The sequence below is a fragment of the Xenopus laevis genome, chromosome 7L (assembly GCF_017654675.1).
Source record: "Xenopus laevis strain J_2021 chromosome 7L, Xenopus_laevis_v10.1, whole genome shotgun sequence".
Taxonomy (NCBI): Eukaryota; Metazoa; Chordata; class Amphibia; order Anura; family Pipidae; genus Xenopus; species Xenopus laevis.
Window position 1 is genome coordinate 64,942,697 of NC_054383.1, and position 27,197 is coordinate 64,969,893.

The 27,197-nt window shown below is 38.3% G+C and overlaps 1 protein-coding gene across 1 annotated transcript; it reads left to right on the forward strand.

Moving 5' to 3' along the window:
• Window positions 1-2,087: 2,087 nt before the first annotated feature.
• Window positions 2,088-27,197, forward strand: mapk8.L (mitogen-activated protein kinase 8 L homeolog; the record flags this gene model as incomplete). Its single annotated transcript, NM_001086715.1, is given in 12 exon segments — window positions 2,088-2,310; window positions 8,557-8,737; window positions 9,006-9,135; window positions 10,337-10,395; window positions 11,825-11,963; window positions 13,317-13,482; window positions 16,961-17,032; window positions 20,352-20,534; window positions 21,420-21,544; window positions 22,040-22,103; window positions 23,764-23,841; window positions 25,646-27,197. Coding segments are annotated over 11 exon segments (1,281 nt in total). The 3' UTR covers window positions 25,789-27,197.

Sequence of the window (27,197 nt, forward strand, 5' to 3'; positions counted from 1 at the left end):
GAAGGCCCCTTAGGCCACCCCTTGTATGGGAAGGTTTACACTACAATGGGGGTTTTGTTACTATGTAGGTCATGTGACCAAGTGATAGTTGTCACAGCAGCAGTAGAGACAGGCTTGGGGAAAGTTGCTTATTTTGTATGTATATGTCTAAATAACCACCTTTTTCACTGATTCGCCTTTACAGTGTGCTCCTGAATTTTTACAGCTATAAATTGATCCTTATACAAGGTAGGGCTCTTTCCGTACTGGAGGGTAACACCTTCTTAGGTCAATATACAGACATTTCAGCATTAGCAGTGTAGATAGTCAACTAACAGGCTACATAATAAGCAAATACATTGGTCAGCTGGTGGATGAGGTTATCATGGGCAAGCAGTTTAAAAAGACCCCAGAGACAGTGGCAAGGTGGGATAATATGTGTATAAAAAGGATGACAGTATTCTCAGCTATCAAAGCTTCCTGTATCTGTCAGGATGTAATTTTTTGCACAAAAAAACACTACAACCCTTGAATGAGTAAAATAAAAAGCCTTAAAACAAATGATTACTTTTTCACCTATTGTCTCCTCCTAAATGTGTCCATATTATGTTGCTAAACTGAGAAAAATATCGCTGTAGTCTTCAGCCATATGGAATACACAGCCTGCATGGCTATTTAGCAATTCATTTAGATGCATGATGCATGGCGTTCGGTTTTAAAGGAGGGAGGCGTCAATAGTGTTGCCACCTTTTCTGGAAAAAAATACCGGCCTTCCTATATATTTATCTTTTTTTAATAACATTGGGATCAGCCATCATTTTTACCGGCCAGGCAACCCTAGGCGTCAAGGCAAGAGGCAACCCTACTTTCCACCAATTGTCTCCTCCTACATTAAAGGAGAAGAAAACCCTTTTGCAAAAAAAACCCCACCCCAGGTAGACCCCCCTCCCTCCTACCCCCAGGCTAACTATCCCCCCGGGGAAATGCCCCATACTCCATACTTACCCCTCGGCGCAGATTCTTCAGGCGGAGTTCCACGCATCCATTTTCCGTGTCCTCTGTAAGCTGACTGGGAGATCGGCATTTCTGCGCATGCGCAGTTGGAGCAGTTAGCGACAACTGCGCATGCGTGGAATTACACGGAAATTGCCGATCTCCCAGTCAGCTTACCGAGGACGCAGAAGATGGATACGTGCAACTCGGCTGGAAAAATCTGCGATGAGGGGTGAGTATGGGGCATTTCCGGGTGCAGGCCCGGACTGGCAATCTGTGGGTTCTGTCAAATGCCAGAGGGGCTGCTGTATGGTTCCATAGAAAGTTACCATATAGTGGGCTGGTAGGGGGCTGTTTGGGCCTCTGTGTACTTGGAATGGCAGGGTCTATATTGATTTCCAGTCCAGGCCTGTCCAGGTGGTCGTTAGCCTGGGGGAGGCGGGAGGGAGGGTTTACCTGGTGTAGGGGGCACGGATTTTCCGCAAAAGGGTTTCCTTCTCCTTTAACCATTATTTTGTCAAAAGTAGGAAAAACCTACATAAAACCAAGATTACTTTTCGTTAATTATTCCTATTATGACTTTTTTTATTCCCTAGCTAGGGTAGGGTTGCCACCCCGACGGTATTTTACCGGCCTAGCCGGTAAAACACCTGCCAGGGCCAGTATTGCAAATTTAACGGTAAATTTAGATGCCGGTAAATTGTATACCGTTTACAAAATCCCCTGCCCTACGATCAAGTCGGATCGGACGGTGGCCCTGCCCCTTTCGTGGCGCTACTCCGTGTGGACACGCCCTTTTTTGACGCTACTCCCCCTCATGGATCCACCCCCGTTGCGGCACCCCTCATCGCCTCCGCCCCTTTTTGCATCACGCCCCGTCCCTTTCTTTCCCGCCCCCCACCATGACCGGTAATCTTTTTTTTAAAAGGTGGCAACCCTAAGCTAGGGGCATGTACTGCCTGAACACTGCATCCGCCAAAGAAAAATCTAAGTGGCACAAACGAGTTTTAGCAACTAGACAAAACAATTACTTTCTTTCGCACATTGGAAGTTGAGGTGCAGGTGGTAGGTGGCATTGTCGCCAAACAAAGCGAAAAAAGGGAAGAAACAGAAAATTGTGAGCACACTCCCTTAGTTAACTGTGCGTCACACTTGCGTATCCCGTCCTTGCTCGTCACTCCTCTACGATGGCTACGTGTAGCGTCACTGCGCTTCCATACGTGTGGTGTGATGTCACAGCATCGCGAGATGGTACTTTGTGACGTCTGGATTAGCTGTCCGGCAGGAGTCAAGGAGCTAGACGTTAACGGAGCTGCGGGGCTTTTAAACAGCGATCCGGTAATGCGGTCTTTGTTAAGAAAAGGGGAAATGTCCCTGGAAAAGCGGGGTTTGCTGGGCGGTTTATCACTAATGTAACCTGAAATTAACATTATATTAGGCCTATAATATTGGAACATTTAATAGGTGGTTGTTGCTGGATTAAAGCTTCAGCATCCCTTAGCAGAAGAGAAAGCAGTGCTATATTGCTGGAGATTCATTCAATCAGCGACTGGCACTTTTTATATAACAGTAATTGATAAACGCGTTGTATGTCTCAGCTGATGGTTAATCATAATGGAACATACAAAGGTATCGCCATGACAGTCACCTAAATAGACAGCGAATCGACTTTGTAGAACCGTATTAACAAATATATTCGATTATGTTGCTTGTAATAAATGAAAAAGTGGGCAGTTCGTGTGATGTCATTTCTGTCATTAGATCTCTATTACCGAAACCGATGCCCAGTAATGTTTAGGGCGGCTCAGTGGTTTCCACTCCTGCTGTTTTTTTGTGTGTAAACAGATTGTAAGCTACACCGAATCATTGTGAATGACGGACAGGCGCTGTAAAGCACTGTATAAATATGACAGCACTCTATAAGCCATACAAAAATAATGATAACGATGATGCTTAGGATAGTTTCCGCCATGTTGCCTTAGTGACTGCATTTGTAGTGTCTTGCTGGTAGTTTCCTCAGACTGTCCTTCAGTCCTTCTCGATGATGAGTCAAAACTGAAAATGTAAAGAAAGGATTCACAGTTGACGGTCTCCTGAGGCCTTGCTGATGCTGGAAGTCATTTTAGGTGTGCCCTGGGCTGTTACTGCAATTGGAGCATTGTTTATATTTCATCCTCTGCCTGTTGGAGTGTCACTTTCTCCCATCAATCCAGCATAACAACGATTTGGAATTGTTTTTAATGATGCTAACGCTATTCTGGGTTTTTTTTTAGGAATGTGTTTATTTTACATGTAGAAGTCAGATATTTTGGGGCTGTTCAGTCAAGGGAAAGTGAGGTGGAATTGCAGATCTTATGTTCTTAAAAATGTAAGAATATTGTAAGAAAAGTGCTTATAGAGGTTTGTACTGACGTGGCTTGTGTTTGCGGGGTATGCTATATCTGTTATTCCTGCATGGGCAGAAATACACAAATCGTGAGGGATGCAAACTTGTCTAGGGTTGTAAGAATGACAAGGTAGAAAACCGTTGGTATATCGTTTTGAATTTCTTTAGTACATGGGCTTGACGGAAGTCATGGGCGATTTCTAATTGTAGAAACCCTGCAAACATATGCAGTGATCACTAATAATGGTATCAAGTGCCACTCACTTGCAGTTACTTGAAATTTTACATTCATGAATCTTTGAGCGACACACAAAAATCCCAATAAGGGTTTTTTTTTCTTAACTTGGGTCATCATAGCTTAAGTCTACTGAACATCATTTAAACATGAAATAATCGCAATAGGAATGTTTTGCCACCTACATTTATGCAGCTGAGTTGTGAACAAGTGCAAGGTTCTGTTTTATTCAAAGAAAAAGGAAGAATTTTAAAAATGTATCATTATTTGTTAAAAAAGAACTCTATGGGCCATGGCCTTTCAGTTATTTGTAGATATTGGTTTCTGGAAAAGATATCCCTGGAGTTGTGTATGGAAGCACTACTACTACTAATACTACTACAGTAGTCAAATTTTGCTTTAGCATCTTCCTCATGTCTTAGCCATAATAAATGAGCTAAAAGTGTGACTAATAGAGCCCACCCTCTTGTAGGGGAAACAATAGATTTTTTTTTCAAAAAAAATTGCCCCTTGCAAGAGCTAAGCCACCTACATAGAGGGTTATGTTAGAGTACATGCATGCACATAGAGCACTTGCCCCAGCTTGCTCACTATGCACATGCATGTGACAAAAGTACCCCCCCCACTGGAGTGCTGGCTTTATTATCCCGCACCTCTGGAGAGAGAGGAATTTTTCGAAGATAGACAACCTTTTTACATTTGTCTCTGGCTTCTGTTATTTGTGTGATATTGTCACATTCCCCTCGCAAGTCTTTTTGTCTGTTCTTATGTGATGTATGCGTGCAAGATATAATACGACTGTTCTGTCTGTAAAGTTGTTGAATATTCCAACACTATCCTGTTCACGCATGTATTTCTTTTGTGGAACACAAAACTCTGAAAAAAATGACTTCCTTCATCTTATTCCACGCAGAATCCTAAAATGCACAGAACAAGTAGTGGGACTATAAGAGATTGTAATAAATATTTTCTATTGATGCAGGTGTTTCTCCTATTTTTAAGCAAACTCACCTATGATGACTTGCCTGTTATTTAAGAAGCACACATTTATCCACTTTAAATTTGTGAAAAAATGTTTTATATTCTGCAGTATTGTGTTTGTTAGCTTAATGTTAAACATGGACATATGTAAGGAAAACAGATCTCTATCTGAAGAGGGAGAAAAAAGATAAGTGTAATAAAACGGTAAAGTACACGGAAACTGTAAATTACTGGGGTGCCAGTCTTAGACACCCCCCCCCTACAATCTCTGACCTTTGACATAGAGTCTCTACTTCTTAGAACCCACTAGCCAACTTAATGAAAGGGGGGGGGGGGGCTATGTAGTAGGAGCCACAGGAAGGCCTACTGCAGAACTGACCAAAATAGGTCCCACTACACAACCCACCAAAATACACCCGAGAGCCAAAATCCTTCTGGATGAATGTCCTGTGAGATTGAATTCGAGTTTTTTGGTAAAGGCTTCAAAGAGAAGAAAACTATCTCTACGGTCAAACATGGAAGAGATTCACTGATGTTTTGAGGTTGCTTTACTGCCTCTGGAACTGCGCACCTTAAAAGAGAACCCGAGATGTAACAAATCCCTTAATTGCCCTCAATCTGCCCCTTACCTCTTACTAACCGCATAGTGTATTGCCTATAGTCGCGCCGAGGGACGGCGATGCTCTGCTTCTTGTTCTCGGGATTTCGTCTTGGGTGATCATTTATCACCCAAGACGCTGCCAAAATTCTTATTCACTCTCTCATCATATCGCGTCTAGACTACTGTAACTCTCTTTTAATTGGCCTCCCCCTCCAGAGACTGTCACCTCTCCAGTCCATAATGAACACTGCTGCGAGGCTCATACACCTCAGCAACCGCTCCTCCTCTGCCTCGCCATTCTGTCAATCCCTGCACTGGCTTCCGCTACCTTTCAGAATCAAATTCAAATTAATGACACTGACTTTCAAAGCACTTCTTAACTCTGCCCCACCCTACATCTCTGAACTCATCTCTATATACTCACCCACTCGCTTACTACGCTCCTCTACTGACCTGCTACTCAACTCTTCTCTCAATAAATCCTCACATGCTTGCATTCAAGATTTTGCAAGGGCTGCACCCCTCCTCTGGAACGCTCTCCCACGGTCTGTCCGACTTTCTCCCAACCTTTCTGCTTTCAAAAAATCTCTGAAAACGTACTTCTTTCGAGAAGCCTACCCTCACTCTGCTTAACTACCAAACGCAACACCACATACAGTACCACATTTCTCACCCACTTAATTCGATCTTGCCCACTCCCACACCTTGTGTATTACTCCCTTCCCTTTAGACTGTATGCCTATGCATAGGGCCTTCCTCACCTTTTTGTACCTGTATTGATTGTGATGTTTGTTACTCCATATATTCTATATATGTAATTCATGTGATGTAGTTGTATAATCACATTTACTTTACAGTGCTACGCAATATGTTGGCGCCATATAAATACATGTTAATAATAAAAAAATAATAATAATAATTTCCAATAGGAGCGCTAATATAGGTAATCCACTTTGCGGGGAGGGATAGGTAAAGGAGACAGATCGAGGTCTGTTATATATTTGGGGGGGGTTAGCTCTCCTTTTAAGTCTGTGCAGTATTAAGCCATTGTCAGAAAACTCTGTTACAGATCATGGGTCTTTCAGCAGGACAATGGCCTAAAGCATATTTTAAAAAGTACCTAGGAATGGTTAAAGGCAAAATGCTTGACTGTTCTGAGACATGATCTAAATCCCACTTGTGGATAAATCTACCGTCTCCCATTCTGCAACTCTAGGAGAAATGGATGAAATTGCAAAAGAGGAGCTTTTTGCGGCCCCTGGTATCCTGTGAGGTGCTTCCATTTCAGGCAAGTTGCGGCACTTCCATAATACCAGCACTGCAAGGCAATAGGCCTAACTGTTTTACTCCTGTGCTGCGTGTACATACATGCTCCAGTGTCCTTATAGCTACATATACCTCTCCAAAAACATGTTTTTCTGGTACTAACCTTACACCAGTGCAGCATGGAAAAGTCTTTAATCAAAAATGTCTTTTTTCTAAAGTAAACTCTTGAGGGCATTAGCACATGGCCTCATGCGTCCTGTTCCCCCGGGCGCAAATCGAATGCACCTATTGACAGAACTCGTGGCAATACTGGGCATATCGCTAGGTCCAGAGTGGTGGTAGCTCCAGGGTTCCACTTAAACACACTACAGGAAGTGAAAAAAATAGCCGGACTACCAGAGAACGTTGGTTTCCCAATCACTAATGAAGCAAATTGTATAACATTTATGAAAACAATTGCTCCCCTGGTAGTTGTTAGGCCACTATCAAACATTGCATAAGACAAAACCGCATAGATAAAACCGCATATCATATTTTATTTAAACATCTTTAAAAAAAGTATTTCCCTTTCCTATAAAAACATGAACAGGAGGATACAAGGAGGGGCCCTTCCCCATTGTTAACAACATGCTACTAGTTAGTAGTGATAAATAAGGATTGGGATATAACCCAGCACAGTTTTCAACCAATCATCAGTAGGGGCAGTTGTACACTATCCATCATCAAGAATCAGGATGAACACATTGGCAACCCTATGTATGTGCAGGAGTGATAGTGATAAAGTCTGCCATTACTTCTAGCCAGAATGAAGGCTACTGTATGGACTGTAGAGAGGTACTCGAAGAGCAGTCCTCAAGGCAGACTTGTAACAGTAAGGGGGTTATTAATCAAAGGTCAAATTTCTAATTGATGTGAATTTCTTTTTACTCTAATAAATGGCCAAGTCCCACTGAGACTGATTCAGTTACATTAAGTAGGAGAAATAACAGCCTGCCAGAAAGTAATTCCATCCTAATGTGCAGGCACACGTCACATGACTGGGGCAGCTGGGAACTGACTATGTCTAGTCCTATGTTAGATTTCAAGCACTATTAACTGGTGCTTGAAACATGTTTTTTTCCATGACAGTATCCCTTTAATAAATCTGCCCCTTAATAAAAAAAAAAGCTATTAGAATTGTATTATTGCTTTCTGATATAAAGAATAAAACCCTCTTTAGGGTAAGGACACACGAGGAGATTCAGGGAGATTTTGTCGCCTGGCTACTAATCGCCTCGTCTTTTGAGCAACTATCTCCCTGAACTGCCTCAGCGTTTTTCCCCATAGGCTACAATGAAAAGTTGCCTGCGTTAATGCACACACGGCGATGCGTTTTCAATAGTTGCCCAAAGTTGCCTCAGTGAGGCAATTTCAGGCAACTATTGAAAACGCATCGCCGTGTGTGCATTAACGCAGGCAACTTTTCATTGTAGCCTGTGGGGAAAAACGCTGAGGCAGTTCAGGGAGATAGTTGCTCAAAAGACGAGGCGATTAGTAGCCAGGCGACAAAATCTCCCTGAATCTCCTCGTGTGTCCTTACCCTTAAAGATCCCAATATATATATATACCTTTCATAGAGCTGATGCATGCTAAGTGACTATGTCAAGTTAAGTTCCAACCCTCTGTAGTTTTGACTTGCTGTTTGCTTTTGGATGAAATACATGAAACAGCCTGTAAGTCTCATTCATGTGCACTTTGGGCACCCTCACTTGACAGGTGTGACACTGCACAAGAACTAGGAATATGTAAGCAACACTTCAGAGGCTTTATATTTACATTGCATAGAAACAGTACTGTTTTGTAGTTAACCTGCAGAAAGTGAGATCAGATAAAGGACCTCAGTTTTAAAATGTTTTTAACAGCCAAGGGAAAGTGATAGCAAGAAGTATTAGTTTCCAAACATATTTTAAGTTAAAATACAAATTTGTTATCTTTATTATTCTATTTCATCTTGTCTGTTATAAGTTACTGTATCTCCAATGTAGATTTGTACACACTTGTTTCAAGTTGACTCTAGGATTACTTGATACAATATAATATAACTGAGACTTATTTCTTCTTTATGTTCCAATACAGTTTCTGATTTAGAGAAGCTTGGTTTGAATGAAGCCACTGGGGTAAGTGCTCGTGTAATCATGAGCCGAAGCAAGCGTGACAGCAATTTCTCTGTCTTTGAGATAGGAGATTCCACTTTCACTGTTCTCAAGAGATACCAAAATCTGAAGCCTATTGGATCTGGAGCCCAGGGAATAGTATGGTGAGGAGATGTACATGATATTAATTTATAGAAGACTATTTCAGGGTCCATAACTAAAATAAGTATAAGGAAATGCATGTATATTTTTTTGACAGCCATATAAGATGATGTTTTGAAGATGCTATGGATCTAATAGAGGTGTTGGTCTGTCATCAGTTTTGTTTCCTTTCTTTTTTTAAATGCTCTATTTTCTGTAATTATCCCTCTGTATATGCAGAAATTGCAGGCCTGAAATTTTGCCTTACTCTTATTTATTTTCTGCCTACAGTGCTGCCTTTGATGCAGTTCTGGAGAGACACGTTGCCATCAAAAAACTAAGCCGGCCATTCCAGAATCAAACCCATGCCAAGAGAGCTTATCGGGAACTTGTGCTTATGAAATGTGTCAATCACAAGAATGTAAGTTTTTCCAACTTCCAAACCTAGTAATATCTTGCTTGTCATATCACAAATAATAAACAAAAAAATAATTTTCTTTCTTAAAGTAGAAAATTACATTCTGGTTCATGTTTATGGTAGCACAACAGTATTTCAATTGTTAAAGCACTTTTTGTTTGATTCTCCTAGTCTTTGAATCTATCCTTCACCGTGTTTGCATTATTCATGCATGCCCACTATACTTGCTGGTTAGTCTAAAATTGGATGTGTATGGAATCAGCAACAATGGAAATGAAAGTAGCCATGGAGGGCAGCCACAGTCCATGATTAGGCTGTAAAGGACATTATACAACACAATTCGTTGTTGGGGAAAAGTTTTTTATTCTTCCATTAAATCTTGAAGCACATTCCCTGATGAAATATACCCCTACTGAGTGGAGGTAGAGACCATCCTAGAATGTATTTCTTAGCTCACATGGAGCAGTACTTAAAGGGTTCTTTTGTAAACAAAACACCACCAGTAAAACAGATTTAAGTATCACATAATTTTATCGGTTACTGTTGTGAAATATTAAAAAGTGAAGTAGTTGATGTTTATATTACCTTTTTATGAAATTTTTGTGCACAGTTTAGCAATGAAAATTAGCTGTTCTATTAAAGATTATACATCAGTTCTCTGCAGCTGTCTCTCATAAGTGGGCCTGAGACGGTTCCGGAAGCCACACTTAGGGTGAGATCTGGGAAAGATGCCCAGAGAATATCCTGGATAGGCTTGGAACTATAAGGGTTCTTTCCAAAGCACAAATATAGAAGCAAATCTCCCCCCAGAATTACAAGAAGAAGAATGTTATAATGGCATCTGCTGCAACATACGCTTGATCTAGCTTTGCTGAAGAGTGTGCAATTTGTAAAGATTTTCTTACTAGGTTTGTTCAATTCCAGTGCAATTCATTAGGTACCCGTTTAGATTGGTTAAATAATTGTGTCTTATGTTCCACTAGCATAAGGGAAAATGTATTCAGATTTAATTTTTTCCTCTTAGAATGACAAATTACGGCTTTCCAAAGTATAATTCATTCTCGTACTATGGCAATGGCACATGGGCTGTTTTCAAGGCTCTTCAGTGCATTTGAATGTCTATAGTAACCCTGTGTGCAAGTGTTCTTATCTTTATCCTAACTAGCCTGTTTTTTTTTTTTTTTTTGTATTTTCTATTTTTCAGATAATTGGACTCCTAAATGTCTTTACTCCTCAGAAGTCTTTAGAAGAGTTTCAGGACCTGTAAGTTTTGGAAGCTGGGAGATGAATTGTTATTTTGTAACCAGAATCAGAATTATAAAGTAAATTCTTTGGAAAATTCTTTGACATGTGTTATCTATATACAGAAAACTCAAATTACAAGAGTGCCATCTTCCATAGCACCCATTTTAATTAAATAATTTTACTTTTTCTCCTTACAGAAACTGTGCCTTGTACTTGATTGTAACTTAGCTGCATGAATCCAATTACTTTCCATTATTTATTTTTTACCATTATTTTTTATTTTTTTTTTTCAAAATCTTTTAAGGTTGAATGTCCCTGTCTCTGGTATTTGAGTCTGGCAGCTCAGTAATTCAGGCGCAGGGTCTAAACGGTTACAATTTTGCAACATTTAGTTTATACATTTTTCTGCAGCATCTCTGGAATATTAGTTACTATTGTATTAATTCTAACAGCTGCCTGTATGTAATAAAATTCAGGGATTCTGCTCAGCAGAGACAAAGATAAGAAATGTAACTAAATGTACCCATTTAGAACAGGTTACAGCGTTGGCGACCCTCCTCCCAGAGCTGCTTTAGAAGGTGACCAATAACACTTTACACTTGAATATTAGAAAAAAGGTCACATAGAAAGTAATTGGAAAAAGTATTTATTTCTGGTGAACTATCTGAAAACAACTAGTTGTTTGAAAGTGAACAACCCCTTTAATGTATAAATGTTTTTTAGTAGACTTAAGACATGGAAGCCCCAGTTCCCAAGCATTCCGAATAAAAGATTCCATACCTGTACTATTTTTTGGGATCAGTAGATGCTCATGCATATTTGATTTAAAAGTACTTGTAACATTAATTTATCATTATTAGTTTAATTTTCATAATCAAAAGCACGTGTTAGGTGACTTTCAGGAAAGATCAGCAGTTTGCAATTTTTGTGTTTTATGAGGTTGCCATATATTTAAGCGTGTTCTGAGTACCAAAATCCATGCAGACAAGGGAAACATACAAACTTGTAAAATACATGTACTGTACATGTAATGCAGGCATTCCCATTTGTGTGTGTGTGTTAGACTTTAAACTGATTTTGTTTTAGTGAGCTTTCATGGTCAATAAAACACTTATTCGGGCTAGTGTTCAATGCTGACGTAAAATGCTATAGAAGCAGGTTGACATCCTTGTTTTATTATGTGTTTATATTTAACATTTCTGATTTCCTCATGCCACTGCAACATTCACATGCATTAAAAGTAAGAGAATGCTTTTGAATCAACACTTTCTAGTTCGACAGACCTTACAGTTTGAAACTATGATTAATTGTGTTGGAAACCATGAGTAGTGCCAATTAAATTAGTTCTTGGCAACATACAGTTTATGCATAGGCAGAGACATTCCATAATTCTTAGCATATTCTATAAGTAGTAATTACACTAATAGACAGACATCATTCCTCTTAGGTACATTGTTATGGAGCTTATGGATGCCAACCTGTGCCAAGTGATACAGATGGAATTGGACCATGAGCGCATGTCCTACCTGCTGTACCAGATGTTATGTGGCATCAAACACCTACATTCTGCTGGGATCATCCACAGGGTAATTCTCGTTCATAGTCTGTGCTGTGCACTATATTTTTTATAATCCTCAAATTTGCAAAATCCTATAGTTTAGTTCACCTCATACCTTTAAAGGAATTGTTCAGTATAAGCATAACAACTGGCTAAATAGCCAGTTAAAATCAAAAACCACAGTAATTTTTTTTTCATTAGGCAAAAAGTATGTTTGGTACAAGCCCTATTTATCCAATTCATGTTGAACAAATGGGGTATATTTCTAATACTGTTAATTAGCCAAAAATGTAATGTATAAAGACTGGAGTGACTGGATGTCTAACATAATAGCCAGAAAACTGCTTCCTGCTTTTCAGCTCTCCTGGTTTCCACTGATTGGTTACCAGGCAGTAAGCAATCAGAGACTTTGGGGGAGGGGCACATGGGTATTTGCTTTTGAATCTGAACTGCATGCAATTGCCAACTCACTGAACTGGTCCCTCCTTAAAGTCGCTGACTAACTCAGAGTTAGAGAACTGAAAAGCAGGAAGTTGGGTTCTGGCTATTATGTTAGACATCCACTCACTCCAGTCTTTATACATTACATTTTTGGCTAATTAACAGTATTAGAAGTATACCCCATTTGTTCAACATGAATTCAATAAATAGGGCTTGTGCCAAACATACTTTTTGCCTAATGAAAAAAAATTACTGTGGTTTTTGTTTTGTTTTTTCTGAGGTAAACAGAGTAAACTGGGAGAATGAAACTACTCCATGTTTAGTCTTTCAAAGTAAATAATAAGATTACAAGTACACAGATAATCCTCCTGCATAATAGACTACCAGGCCATAGATGAACAGGAGTTGAATTATCTTTCTTGCAGGTTCCAAACATAGAGTTTATATATTTTCTCTGTTACCCAAATGCTGTATTTTGCACAATTATGTTACACAACCTCTGACCTTATATAACAATTTACATGGTAAGTAGATACTGGCGAAAGTCTTTCGGAAAATTCTTTGCCAGTTGCAGCACATGGATGCCATTTTTGCACATCATTATTCAAGCAACTGACTCTATTTAATCTAGAATTTTACACAGAGATAGCAATTACCTAATACATCTAAGATTACATGCCTTTTAAGTGACAATGTGTGATGAATTTGCTGGATTTTTTTCCCCAAGCTTGATATATACGCCCCTTAGTGAGTTGACATGCTACCTACTGATTTGTTCCTCTCATAATTCTAGACTACAGGCAATTGCATGAATCATTTCCACAGTAAAATTACGTAATTCTAAATGTTACTGTTTACAGTGTAGTGCACCGCTGCACTAAAATGCTGTTAATGATGTTGTGATGATGATGTGTAAAATAAAAGCTTGTCTTCGCCTCAGGATTTAAAGCCAAGTAACATTGTAGTTAAATCTGACTGCACTCTCAAGATTCTTGATTTTGGACTTGCACGGACAGCAGGGACCAGTTTTATGATGACACCTTACGTTGTTACTCGTTACTATAGAGCTCCAGAAGTCATCTTGGGAATGGGATATAAGGAAAACGGTGAGTAATGTATAAATAATGTGTGTTTGTGTCCCACAGTGCTGCATTCGAACTTATAAAGCCAGTGGTGCAAGATCAATTGTATTGTTATACTTCAATGGTGGATCAGTGCTCACTATTGTTTGTGAATAAATTTGTTTATTATTTCACATGAATTTTAATGGATAAGATGTAAAAAAATTTTGAAATAATAAACAAATTTCACAAACAACAGTGAGTGCTGATCCTACATTGACATATATATATGTATATATATACATACACACACACACATATATAGGTAATATTACTGATCCAGCTTTTTTTATTCAGGGAGTTGGTTCTGCCAGTTGTTGAATATCCATATTTCTGTAAGGCAGCCCTTCCATGGAGCTGTTTGTGAGCAGTATTCTGTTATCCGCTGGTCACTGCTTCAAAATCTACATATAGATTATATGTACTTTATTTAGGTGCCTCCAATTTAGCATATTGCCAGTTGTAATTTGGTTGATTGGTTGCACTAGAAAAAGTGGCAATATTGTTTCTCCTATACAAGAGTTTTCACAACTTATTTGAATGTTTACTTTTGCTCTTGCTAACAAATTGCTATATGTACAGTAGATCATTTTGTGTGGGCTTAATTTCAAATGTCATATACGTAATTCCAAAACACAATATATAGTCAAGTGTCAAAAATATATTTCAGCTTTGGCTCATGATAAAATTCAGTGTTAAAAATGACTTCAAAAAATCATTATAAAGATCTGTTTTATCTATACCCACATAAAGCTAGTAGCTCACTGTTTATGTGCAAGTGTCTCACATAGGATCAGTTGACTCATCCCCCAATCATATGTCACATGCAAATCCATAATGTGCATGGTATATTCTGGCAAAAATAGTATTGCTTTTTCCCCTGCCATGAACCTGTGAAATACTTGCTCTTTCCAATACTATAACACCACCTTACATAATATAGATTCATTTCAGTTGTGAGTAAGCACTTCTTTTAATGAAGTACCACTTTAAATCTACTGCACATTCAGCTAGCATTTGTAAACATGCCTTGGGTTGTGCTGTCAAAATTGCTGTAAACTTTGCTTGCACCTGTAACCTTATGTGGTCATTGTTTATTTTATATGATATACATGAACTGTTTTCAGTAGCTGTAAATGCAGAAAATTTCTTTGATTGTACAGTGGGGTTTTGCTGCTATAATGACAGAATTCCAAGAATTCTGTAAACCTTTTTTAAAGAAATGCTACCATCAAATACATTTAAAACTGTAATTCTTTATAGATTTCTTGACTTTCCCACTTCATTGCATTTAATCTTATATTGCCTTCTTCTTTAATAAAGATATTCCTATAAAGCATGACTGCCGTTTACGAGAAGGTTTTACATGTTTTGTGTTTTGATTGTAGTGCTTCTTTAATTTGATGGGTCCCTATTTCATTTTAAGCTTTTGAATGCCAGAAAATGTTACTGGCAATCAAAGGGTTAACATGCCACATACATAATGCCTCCTGCTGTATGACACCACGCTTAAAGCATATCACTGATCTTTATATTAACATCTTAGCTGCACTTAGGGTTTAAAAAGCATTGCCTTACTTACATAACAGTGGCAGCAAAGACGTTAATGACCAGCTAATGTCTTTGCGCTGCCCTTGGCTCTTATTTTCCACGCTGTTGTCTCACCTTTTTTCAGGTTCTGCCTGCACTTGGCTGTTCTTTTGTTCTCACTGACACCTCTTTTTATCTTGCTATTGCTTTTTTTCCCTACCACCATCTTTTTTCCCCCTTTGTGCTGTCACACTCATAGTGGACTTGTGGTCGGTGGGTTGCATTATGGGAGAAATGATATGCCACAAGATTCTCTTTCCTGGAAGGGACTGTATCCTTGCACACCTCAAAATGCATGTCAGCTGGAAAGGTTAATATTTGTTCATAAGGTCAGTTTTGCTAGGTTTTGTGTTTTCGTGTGGAACTCAAAGGCAAAAAACGTTTTTTGTAACTAGATCTTGGTACTTTTTTTTGCATACCAAATGTTTAAAGTATCACAAGATTGTAATATTAATGTTAAGGTTTTGCCTGAGGGTTCTAGAGAGAAAAATGAAGCTCATAGCTGTCTGCTGTGGAAAGCTTCTAACACTGCTTTGTAGGCATCATTTAACTTAATTTTCTGATTCTTGCTCAGTTGGTTAGAGCAGCCCATAGTTGTTAAGGGACAGTCCAAAGTAATGCATTTTAAGGCCTAATGTGGCAATTAGATTCAGGGACCTTTGTTCCTATGTTTTAAAGTTTGTGAAATAAAATCTAACTGTGTTTTGCCATGTCGAATTATGTTGTTTTGAAAAGATAAATTGCCTAGCAATGTCTGATGCTATGGAACAGGATAATAGCTTTCTAATGCTGACCATCTAGACTCCAATATGCTCCATTTACAAGGCTGACTTTGGGGGCCGGGGGGGGTTACAGGAAATGCTGTCAGGGCCCCTGTAGCAGAGGAGGCCCCAAGAAACTATAACCTGTGAAAGAGCTGGGCAGGGGCTTGTGAGGAGGCAGGGGCTGTTGAGTCTGTATATAAATCCTTCAACTCTGACTCCTCTGTTTTTAAAGGAACATGAACACATAGGAACTATTTGCTAGTATTTACAATTGTTGCCTAAAACAGATCCTTTCAGTATCTGCATTTTTGAAATTTTATCAACATATAAATTAGAGATGCACCGAATCCAGGATTCGGTTCGGGATTCGGCCAGGATTCTGCCTTTTTTAGCAGGATTCGGATCCGGCCGAATCTTTCTGCCTGGCCAATCCGAATACAAATTTGCATATGTAAATTAGGGGTGGGGAGGGAAATCACAAAACAAATAAGTAAAAAGTGTTTTCCCCTTCCCACCCCTAATTTGCATATGCAAATTAGGATTCGGTTCGGTCTTTTGCAAAGGGTTCGGGGGTTTGGCCGAATCCAAAAAACTGGATTCGGTGCATCCCTAATATAAATTGGCCAACCATACTCCACTGGACTCCTTGGATTGGACTGTCCTGTCTTAGTTCTGAAAAATCAAGTCTGTAAAATTCGGACAAAAATGATCATGGACCTGGCTGCTTGGCAGTCTTGTCCAACAGAGCTATGTGTGTGTGTTTCGTCAGTTCACAGCGAGTAACATCAAATCTGAGTGATCCCCCATTTATAATGATCAAAGAAATTATATTGCACTGTAATGCACAGAGTGTTCCCGTGTATCTTATTCTCTGCCCATAAAGTACCTTGGCAGGTCATATCTGAGTTGGAATGGGTAACTGAAGAATAATATTTTAATATTTTGATACAAAGGTTCTCTCTCTCTCTTTTTCTCTCGCTCTCTCTCCCCCCCCCTCTCTCTCTCTCTCCCCCTCTCTGTGTTATCTTTTGGTAGCCCCCTTATTAAGCTTTTCTTTTTTTTTTTTTTTACTCCCCTCTTTTGTTAATTCCCTTGCATTTTGTTTTCAGTTGACATTTGGTCTGTGGGTTGCATCTTGGGAGAGATGATCAAAGGTGGTGTGTTATTCCCCGGCACAGACCGTATCCTTCCCATTGGCATCTAGGGACCATCACTCCTCCCTATTCAGTTTCTACTGACCCACCCACTCTTTATAGCCCGTTTTAGGGCTTTGAGCAAGTGACAAAACATTATTTGGTACATGTCATAGTCTTAAATGATTTACATCCCTCAAATTAAAATTGAAGCCATTTTTCAAAGTGTGGAATCAGAAAAGTTAAAATATTCAGTTGTAGTGGCTTGTCTATTACACCCTGGGCACACGGAACTTTGGCGCTCTGCTGTTCTGTGCCTGAAAACAGGCATTACATTATTATGTATAATACAGAGGGAACACAAAAAATGTAAAGTGAGGAAAAACTTAAAATCAGGGGATGTAAAATTGAGGTTTCACTTTGTTACTATGCTTTTAATGTGTTGCATAATAATACTACACTTGCATATTGGCCAATTTGAAAATGTGATGTAGATGTTTACAAAAGTAAAATAAAATTAAGACAAAACAAATGCTCACAAGCTATGTGCTTTATAGTTTCAGACAAGAATGTTGCTATGTGGTAGTATGGTTACTATTCATAAATATGAGCAAAAGTATGTTCTGATTCCCAGTTTAGAATGTCTGTTTTTTGAATCATGTTCTTTTCCCTCTTGTGAAAATTAAAATTTATTTCACTTGAAAATGAATGTTACTGATCATGACTCCTTCAAAGCAATCCTTCACACCAGTGTAGCAGTAGCAAACATACAAAAGGTCCCCCAACATTTTTAAAATGGCAGAAGGGCTTATTTACTAATGCAAGTGCAAACAAGGTGTGTGCAAAATTGCATCCATTAAGCCACTAGTAACAAAAAAAGATATGTGCCTATACATGATCCTCCTTGCTTTCATTTTTATTTGCATTATAACACCAGTTATGTCTGCTTTGGTAAATAAGGTGAAAGATGCAAAATACAGAAATGACTTGCATCTAATAGCATGCAATTGAACTTGCATTCACACCAACCAAAGCTACTTTGCAACAGTGCTGGAATTCTGGTAAATATGCAAAAGTGGACACCATTTCATTTGGTCACAGCATTACTTTTTCATTTTTAAATGAGTCCTTGAAATGTGATATTTCATTGAATGTAGATTTTCTGACCTGGGTTGTCTCTGGAATGTAGCACAAACTCACGTGCACACTCAGGCCCTTTCTGCAACGATTCCGCTTGGTGCACAGCTCCTCAAGGAGACGGCCCTCCCAAATTTCACATATAGAAAGCAATACAGGCTGGCACACAGAGCGATTCAAACCGGGGTGCAACCCCTGGTACGTTTATTGCGTCACAACGTTTCGGGGGCGTTCCCCCTTCGTCAGGTGAAGGGGGAACACCCCCAAAATTTGTGAGGGCCGTCTCCCTGAGGAGCTGTGCACCAAGCTGTAGACATATTCAATGGTATGTCACATGTTGTAAGTACAGCTATGGAATCTCTTAACCAGAAACAGATATCCAGAAAGCTCCAGATTACAGGAAGGCTGTCTCCCACAGAGTCAATTTTAAGCAATTAATTAAAAATTTTCAAATGATTGCCCTTTTCAATGTAATAACAAAATAGTACATTATAGTTGATCCTAACTAAGCTCCGCAAATGCATATTCATGGCACAGGTATGGGACCTGTTAACCAGAATGCTAAGGATCTGGGGTTTTCCACATAATCTTTCTGTAATTTGGAGAGAAGAGATCCTTGCCTGTACTGTTCTTTTTGGTTACTATTTTTTAACTATTCTTTCCCAAATTCTTAGTCCGGTGCTTCAAACAATACTTAAAGAAGAAGGAAAGGTATAATCACCTACCTGATACGCCAGGCCAGCTCTCCTATTCATTGAAAAGCACACCAGTGCTTCCAATCTTCTTTTGGATCATAATGAAAAGCCAAATGTAGAAGCAAAAAGCTAGCTTTTCACTCTACTGCAGTGAGGTACCCCTGTTAATGTACCCTGGGCTGCTGTAATTTTTAGCAAACATGAACGATGTCCTGAAGGTATTTAAATGATTAAAATCAGGGAGCCTAACATTTGGCACTGTCATAAATCACTGTTAATGCTTTTGTAGCTGCTCTGTGACTTAAGGTGGCCATACAAGTAGAGATCGCCAAACGAGTGGATCTCTCCACCGATATGCCCACGTTGAGGTTCATCGGATCATAATGTAGGCAATACGATCAGTCGGATCGCGGGCCAACATCAACAAACAGATACACCCGCAATCCAACGGGATTTTTAACCCTGCCCGATCGACATTTGGCCGACTTTCAGCCAGATATCGATCGGGGAAGCCCGTCAGAGGACCCCACACACGGGCCGATAAGCTGCCGACTCAGTCTGTTGGCAGCTTTTATGAGCCTGTGTATGGCCTGCTTTACTGTTCTTAGAAGCTTTAAAAAAACAAGACTAGGCAGCTAGCTAAATGAATGGCCAAGTTTTCCATATATGCCCAGCCATACGACAAACGTTAGATTGATGAAAAGTATGTAATTTTATTATCCTCTTTCGAACATATCAAAGGAAAATGTGATTTACTTTACAGACTTCAGTGTTGTGGAGTAAATAGATTTGGCCTTTATAGAAGAAACTTTGTGAACGACAGTTTAACCAACATATGCTAAATATGTTACCTTTGTAATTTTTAGAGATGCACCGAATCCAGGGTTCAGCCCTTTTCAGCAGAATTCGGCCGAATCCTTCTGCCAAACCAAATCCTAATTTGCATATGTAAATTAGGGGCAGGGAGGGAAATCACATGACTGTCACAAAACAAGGAAGTAAAAAATGTTTCCCCTTCCGACCCATAATTTGCATATGCAAATTCGGATTCAGGTTCAGTTTTCAGCCAATTCTTTCAAGAAGGATTCAGGGTTTTCGGCGGAATCCAAATTAGTGGATTCGGTGCATCCCTATTTTCTAGTATGTATTCTTGAAAAGCAGCAGAGGAGTTCTGCAGTGTGATTAAAACTACACATTCATTGTGCAAATGTAATGGTTTAGCTGAAGGTTGTTCTGTGTTTTTGTGTTTAGTTCTTCAGAGGCAGCATTCATTTTTATATCTAATTCCTCCAAATAATGTGAGCATTTTCTTTGTAGACACATTTATGTGGGCATAGTGTTGCTTATGTTGAACCCATGATATATATTTTGTAAATGTGGTGTAGCGTCTGTATACTCTTATTGCTTATTGATTTACTATAGCTTATTGATATACTAAACCTGGTTACAGCATTATCTTTGCTGTACACAAGAAATTGTGTTGGAATGGAACACTCCTATTCTTTACTCAAGATTTTCCTGAGCCTTTACTCCAGATATCGACCAGTGGAATAAAGTAATTGAACAGTTGGGCACGCCATGTACAGAATTCATGAAAAAATTACAGCCAACAGTGAGGACATATGTAGAAAATAGACCCAAATACGCAGGTTACAGCTTTGAGAAACTCTTCCCTGATGTTTTATTCCCAGCAGACTCTGAGCACAATAAGTTAAAAGGTAAGGAGTCATGTTAATGTTGTAATTACTACATTGCATCTTTTCTCATTTTTATTATACACATTTTATCTGTCCATTGGTCTTTCCTCTCTCCGTTCGACAACTCTTATTTCTTGCATGTCTGTTTACTTACATGTCTTCATTACTGTCCCCACTGTAATTGAAAAAGGCATGATACTAAAGTGTTGGTTAATTGAAAAAGTGTCAGAATGAAAGCTGAAAGTCAGAAGTTAATTTGCTTGAAAATAATAAAATCAAATAGTGTTCTGATAATAACCAGACAGTCATTTGCATATCGGTATCATCCAGATTTATTTGAAGTGTGTTTTAATACAATCTAAGTTGCATAAGGTTGTGACAAGTGAATACGCATACAAATTATTCTGGCTAGCAGAGAAATGTTGTGGGATAGACTTAAATGCCATAGGAAGTCTAAGACAAGCCTTTAATCCTGTAATATGTAATGTATTATTCTTATGCAATTTTCTTTATGATTTCTATTGAACATGTATGTAAAAGTGTAAATTACTTAAAATGCATGTGTAACTAATTTAAATAGATACATGTCATAACTAGAAATTGATTTTGGCTTTTGGACTTTGTCCTTGCATAATGACTACTAATAATCCTGGCCTGGTTCGGTGAAAGTTTATATGTTAATTATAGTATCAACTGTTCCAGTCTAAAATTAACATTACCACAAATTTTAGTTTCCTTTTTTTCATTAATGTTCTAAAATTCAGAGTTGCCATCATTTTACAAGATGAGAATTGTATTGCCTTGGAAATATTCCACTGGAACAAATTAGAAGTGTTTTATAATTCATATTATACAGCAAACACTGTGTAATTTGGTAATCCATGTTTTCTATTTCCCCGTGTACAGCTAGCCAAGCCAGAGATCTGCTGTCGAAAATGCTAGTAATAGATGCATCCAAGAGAATCTCTGTAGATGACGCTTTGCAGCATCCTTATATCAATGTTTGGTACGACCCCCTGGAAGCCGAAGCAGTAAGTTTTTATTTTGCCAAACTTTAGTTTTGATGCATTGTATTAAAAAAAAAAAAAAACCATTTGATTAACGTACTATGCGGTAGACTCCTATGGGCTAGTATAACTTGCTGGACTATAATAATGGACTATAATCTGTATGAACCTTAAAAAAAAAAAAAGACTCAAACCTTTTGCAAGTTTAGAATTAAAGTGGGAATATTTTCATAATCCTACAGTGAACAAAGATTACAGCTTTGTTGTTTAGTGTTTGTTTAGAAATAATATTAATTCATGATTGTGGCAATGATATTTCAAGAGATTCTTTATATATATTACGCTATTATTAAGCTTGGAATTTTACTGTCTGTCAATAGCATTTAATAAAAGTGTCCGTTGTTTTTCTGAAGTGCTTAAAGCAGCTTAATCCTTTGCTGCAGTTTAATCTCCTTTTTTATTTTCTGCATACCTTTGTTTTATTCCTTTTCACACTGATTTATTTTATTTTTTTTGCAGCCACCACCAAAGATTCCAGACAAACAATTGGATGAGCGAGAACACACTATAGAAGAATGGAAAGGTAGTAAAACTGAGCAATAGAGACTCTTCAGGCCATAACATCAGTGTAGTTTGCCTTCATGTTTGTTATTTTAGAAATCTAAAATTTGAAATTAACTGAAATGTGTGTAACCAGTTGTTAGCGGCAAAGGCTTGGAGCAGGTTACACTAATAGTGGCTACTCTTAAAGCATGTAAATGTGCTGATGCAAAGCATGGGAGGCAAATATTGCTTATTTGTATATATTGATATATGTGTGTAAAGATGTGTGTGTGCACGCACACACACTCTATATAAAATAACATTCATGACAATATACCATTGTCTACAAAAGAAGTTTTGAGAAACTTCAGTCAGTTTGTTTTTTTATTTGTTTTGTTAGTACCTGTAGATGGATATTAGAAAGAACATTATTTAAGACTTAATTTTGTTTTACAGATATGGCCCCTTAGGGTTCCACCAACCTTGGGATTTTAGAGGGGTTTCTGTGCGTCATGAACTCCTATTGTCATTGCATTTTAGGTCTACTGTATAATCATTTTGAAGTAGGCTGGGTTTCTAACAAACTTTAGTCAACGACTGTGCCTAAACTAAGTTGAGGTGAAACTTTTTGATCCAGTCAATCCTACCTAATAGTTACGTTGTTGGGTTGAAAAAAAAAACCAAAGTCCATCAAGTTCAACCCCTAAAATGAAACCCAGTGTCCATATATACACACACTCATACAAGCCCCTCCATACCTGTAAATTAACTATATATATATATATATATATATATATATATATATATATATATATATATATATATATATATATATATACCAATATCTACATTAATTGTAAATTTTAGTATCACAATAGCCTTTGATATTATTCTTGTCCAAGAAAACATCCAAGCCACTTTTAAAGGCATTAACAGAATCCGACATCACAACAACATCCGGCAGTGCATTCCCAAACCTCACTGTCCTCACTGTGAAGAACCACCTACGCTGCTTCAAATGAAAGTTAATCTGCTCTAAAGCGGTGGCCTCTGGTGCAGTGATCCATTTTATGGTAAAGAAGGTCTCCGGCTATCTGTCTATAATGCCCACTAATGTACTCGTAAAGAGTAATCATGTCTCCTCAGAGAGAGAGAGAAAACCAAAACTATGACAATCTACCCATATAACTTACTGTAAATCTTCCATCATGTTTTGTTGTTCCAAAGAAAACCCCTGTCTGAAGCTGTCTCCAAAAGTTAACCTACTATATAAAACCTGACTATGGATGGGTCAAAACCATGACCCTCAGGACATCTAGATATCTTGTCCATAAATAGCTTTGCCCCTATTTTTATGCATTTTTTTTCCTGCGGTCTAAATTAAACAACCCAATAAGTAGGTTTTTCTGTTTAGGGCCAGATTTAAGGGTATTAACAAACAAAGTTAAACTATAGATATAAGTACATATAAAAAATGTCCTAAAACTTTTCAATAGATTATTGAAGACCTTTGCCTCACTAGTTTGGTGTGGGAATTAAAAAACAGTTATTCTAAATACAGAAATGTGATTTGTCTTCAAACTTTTTTTTGTTTTTTTACAAATTGTAAATTTGTTTATAATGCAGATGTGTAACAACATCCTAAGGACTTTATATGCTGAGAAATAAGCTTAAAAATATTGTTTTCTTTGTACTTTCAGAGCTCATATACAAGGAAGTTTTGGACTGGGAAGAGAGAGCTAAGAATGGAGTAATCCGTGGTCAGCCAGCCCCTTTAGGTTAGTTACATTATATTCTATACAGATAATACTTTCTATCCACTAGATAGGGAACAAATATTTATGTGTGAATCAGAGAGTGATACAAATGGAAGTAAAATAATTATAAAATGTAAACATATACATTCTAGAACTAACACAGACTTAATGAACATAATTTATACATAAAGGTTGAACTCGATGGACTTACTATGTTACTATGTATACATGCATATCAGGTTAGGCACCTCCTTCCACCCAACCCCAGATATTCCATTTACAAACTGCAAAAAAAACAAATTAAGTACCCTGGCACCGTAAATGTGTCGAACATGGGTTGCAGGTTAAAAATAAGACCTGAAGTATGAATTGCTTCTGAAGTCCTGAATTTTATTGCAATATGTATACACAGCCATCTTTGTTCTGTTGTCTAAACAAAAATCTTCCTGTACTGATGTTTCCACTGCCTGCTGGTAAAGTGGCTTTTGCCCGAAAAATGCACACTTAGGGGCCCATTTACTTAGCTCGAGTGAAGGAATGAATAAAAAAAACTTCGAATTTCGAATGTTTTTTTTGGCTACTTAGACCATCGAAAGGGCTACTTCGACCTTCGAATCGAACGATTCGAACTACAAATCGTTCAACTATTCGACCATTCGATAGTCTAAGTACTGTCTCTTTAAGAAAAAACTTCGACCCCCTAGTTCGCCGCCTAAAAGCTACCGAAGTCAATGTTAGCCTATGGGGAAGGTACCCATAGGCTGAGCTAGCTTTTTTTGGTCGAAGAAAAACCGTTCGATCGATGGATTAAATTCCTTCGAATCGAACTATTTGAACGAATAGCGATAAATCCTTTGACTTCGATATTCGAAGTTAATTAACCCTTGATATTCGACCTTAAGTAAATTTGCCCCTTAAAGTACTTTTTGAGAAGAGTAATGCATATATATGTACTAGCAATATGAGGCACTTCCCATTTAAAGGGGTTGTTCACCTTCCAAACATGTTTTTCAATTCAGTTGTTTTTAGATTGTTCCCCAGAAATAAAGACTTTTTCCAATTACTTTCCATTATTTATTTTTTACTGTTTTTCCAAAATCTAAGTTTAAAGCTGAATGTCGCTGTCTCTGGTGTTTGAGTCAGGCAGCTCAGTAATTCAGGCACAGATTCTGAACTGTTACAATTTTGCAACATTTAGTTGATACATTTCTCAGAAGCATCTCTGGAGTATTAGCATCGATTGTATCAATTCTAACAGCTGCCTGTAATGAAACCCAAAGAGGGACAAAAATAAGAAATGTATCAACTAAATGTATCAATTTAGAATAGTTTACAGGATCGGCGACCCCCCCCCCCCTCTCCCAGGACTGCCTCAGAAGGTGAAAAAAAGACACTTGACACTTTAATATTAGAAAAATGGTCACATATAGAAAATAGAAAGTCATTGGAAAAAGTCATTATTTCTGGTGATCTATCTGAAAACAACTATTTGTTGAAGGTGAACCAACCCTTTAAGTCAATTGAAGGCAGTACTAGTGGTTTTGAGAGCTTCTCAATCAGCTGAAAATCCCCTGTGTGCCACAACTCTTAGATAATGCAGGATTATACATTGCTCCAAAAACTCCTGAAAAAAACAGTTACTTTCAAAGGCCCTTTAAAGGTCTTTACTTCCATTCTGCCTCTAATCCGTGCCCCTTGAACAAATCAGATGTTTGGGGGCTAGGTCAATTAAATGTTTTTATGTTCCCATTGGACAGGGGGGTTCAGATTTGCCAGACCTTGCTAATGGCAACTAATGTTCCCCTTCTGTTTTCTCATAGCACAGGTGCAGCAGTAACTGATGGTTCCCAGGCTCATACCTCCTCATCATCAGGCGACGCTTCCTCCATGTCAACAGATCCAACTCTGCCCTCAGACACAGACAGCAGCCTTGAAACCTCTGCAGGAACCCTGGGTTGCTGTCGATGACTTATTGGCAGAGGGGTGGGAGGGAGGGATATAGGCCGCAGGGAGGAGGTTGTGGGGACCTCTAGGGTAGCACAGTTTGACTGGGGAAAATGCCACTTGTATTATTATCTATTGATTATCATTAACCCCTTAGTTGCCAGATACTTGTGATTGCATTGCAGTCAAAGGTCTGAAAGATGGATTAGATTCCAGTTTCAATTTAAGTACTGGGAGGAGCCACAACTACTCCTTACTCTTCACCAGATTTAAATTGGTTAAGAGGTGTGGTTGCATTTTTAATTTTAGTGCTGTAATTTGAACACTTAAGTGCTGGAGGGTTTAAAGAAAAGCTGCCATAAATATGTATTGTATTTTTATTTCTGTTTTGTGCGGGGGGAGGTGGGCTTAATGCTCCAACTTTTTGAGAAAAGGTCACTTTGGTCCTGATTGTCTTGAATTTTTTTTTTTATTTTTTTTTTCCGTTTCCATGCTGGTGCTGCTCAGTTTTTATGTTTTATCTTCTAGAATTATACAGATTGTTCCATATTTTTATTAATTTAATTTTTCGTAATGGGAGTTATTTTCACACATAATGTGCCAGTAATCCTAAAGCAGGCAGAGCTTTCTGTTTACTTCTGATCATGTAATCAAGCTGTGGCAACTTAGTTGTTGGTGCATCCACTCTTGCAATATCTTGGCTGTCATATTGATTTGGATTATCTGACAGAATTCTGTCTTTTGAGTGGAAACAGCCTTTTACATATCCCCACCAACACTTTGCACTGTAATGTGCAACGGCCACCTTTGAAAACAAAGGGGTATGCAGATAAAAAGGTATAAAAAAAACAATTAAAAAGGCATATTTTTTTATATTTCATGCTTTAATTTGCATCCTAATATTGAATAATAATTTACATTCAATTTATCACTTTGGTGGTTATTATAAAGGTGAATGTGAAATATTACAAACAGACACCGGCAGCAGTCTTAAGCGAGCCCTCCCCTGACAGCAAATGCATTTTATATTTATTCAAGATGGGTAAAACAAAAAAGACTTTGTTACTCAGAATAGATGCTATTCTTATTACATTTTGATAATTTTGTTCATCCGTGAGAATGAATACACCAGAGTAGCCTCCCTTGTTCTGCCTGTGCAGTGGATACAGTTGTTCCATAATTCCACAGTTTAGTCTTTTTACCCTGCGTGGGAGAGCAATCTTCACCTTGTTAGAGTCCTTTTCTCAGTCTAGATGTATTGTATCACTGCTTGTTAATTCCTCTTCTGTTTACGATAGCCGAACAGATCAATCAATTAATTAAATGTGTTCTGCCCTCGCTTGCAGGACAGTAGCAGGAATCAACGGGTGGAACAGCACGAACATATAAATGATTGCTGACGCGTAATAAATGATCGATGTTGGGAAAAAAAA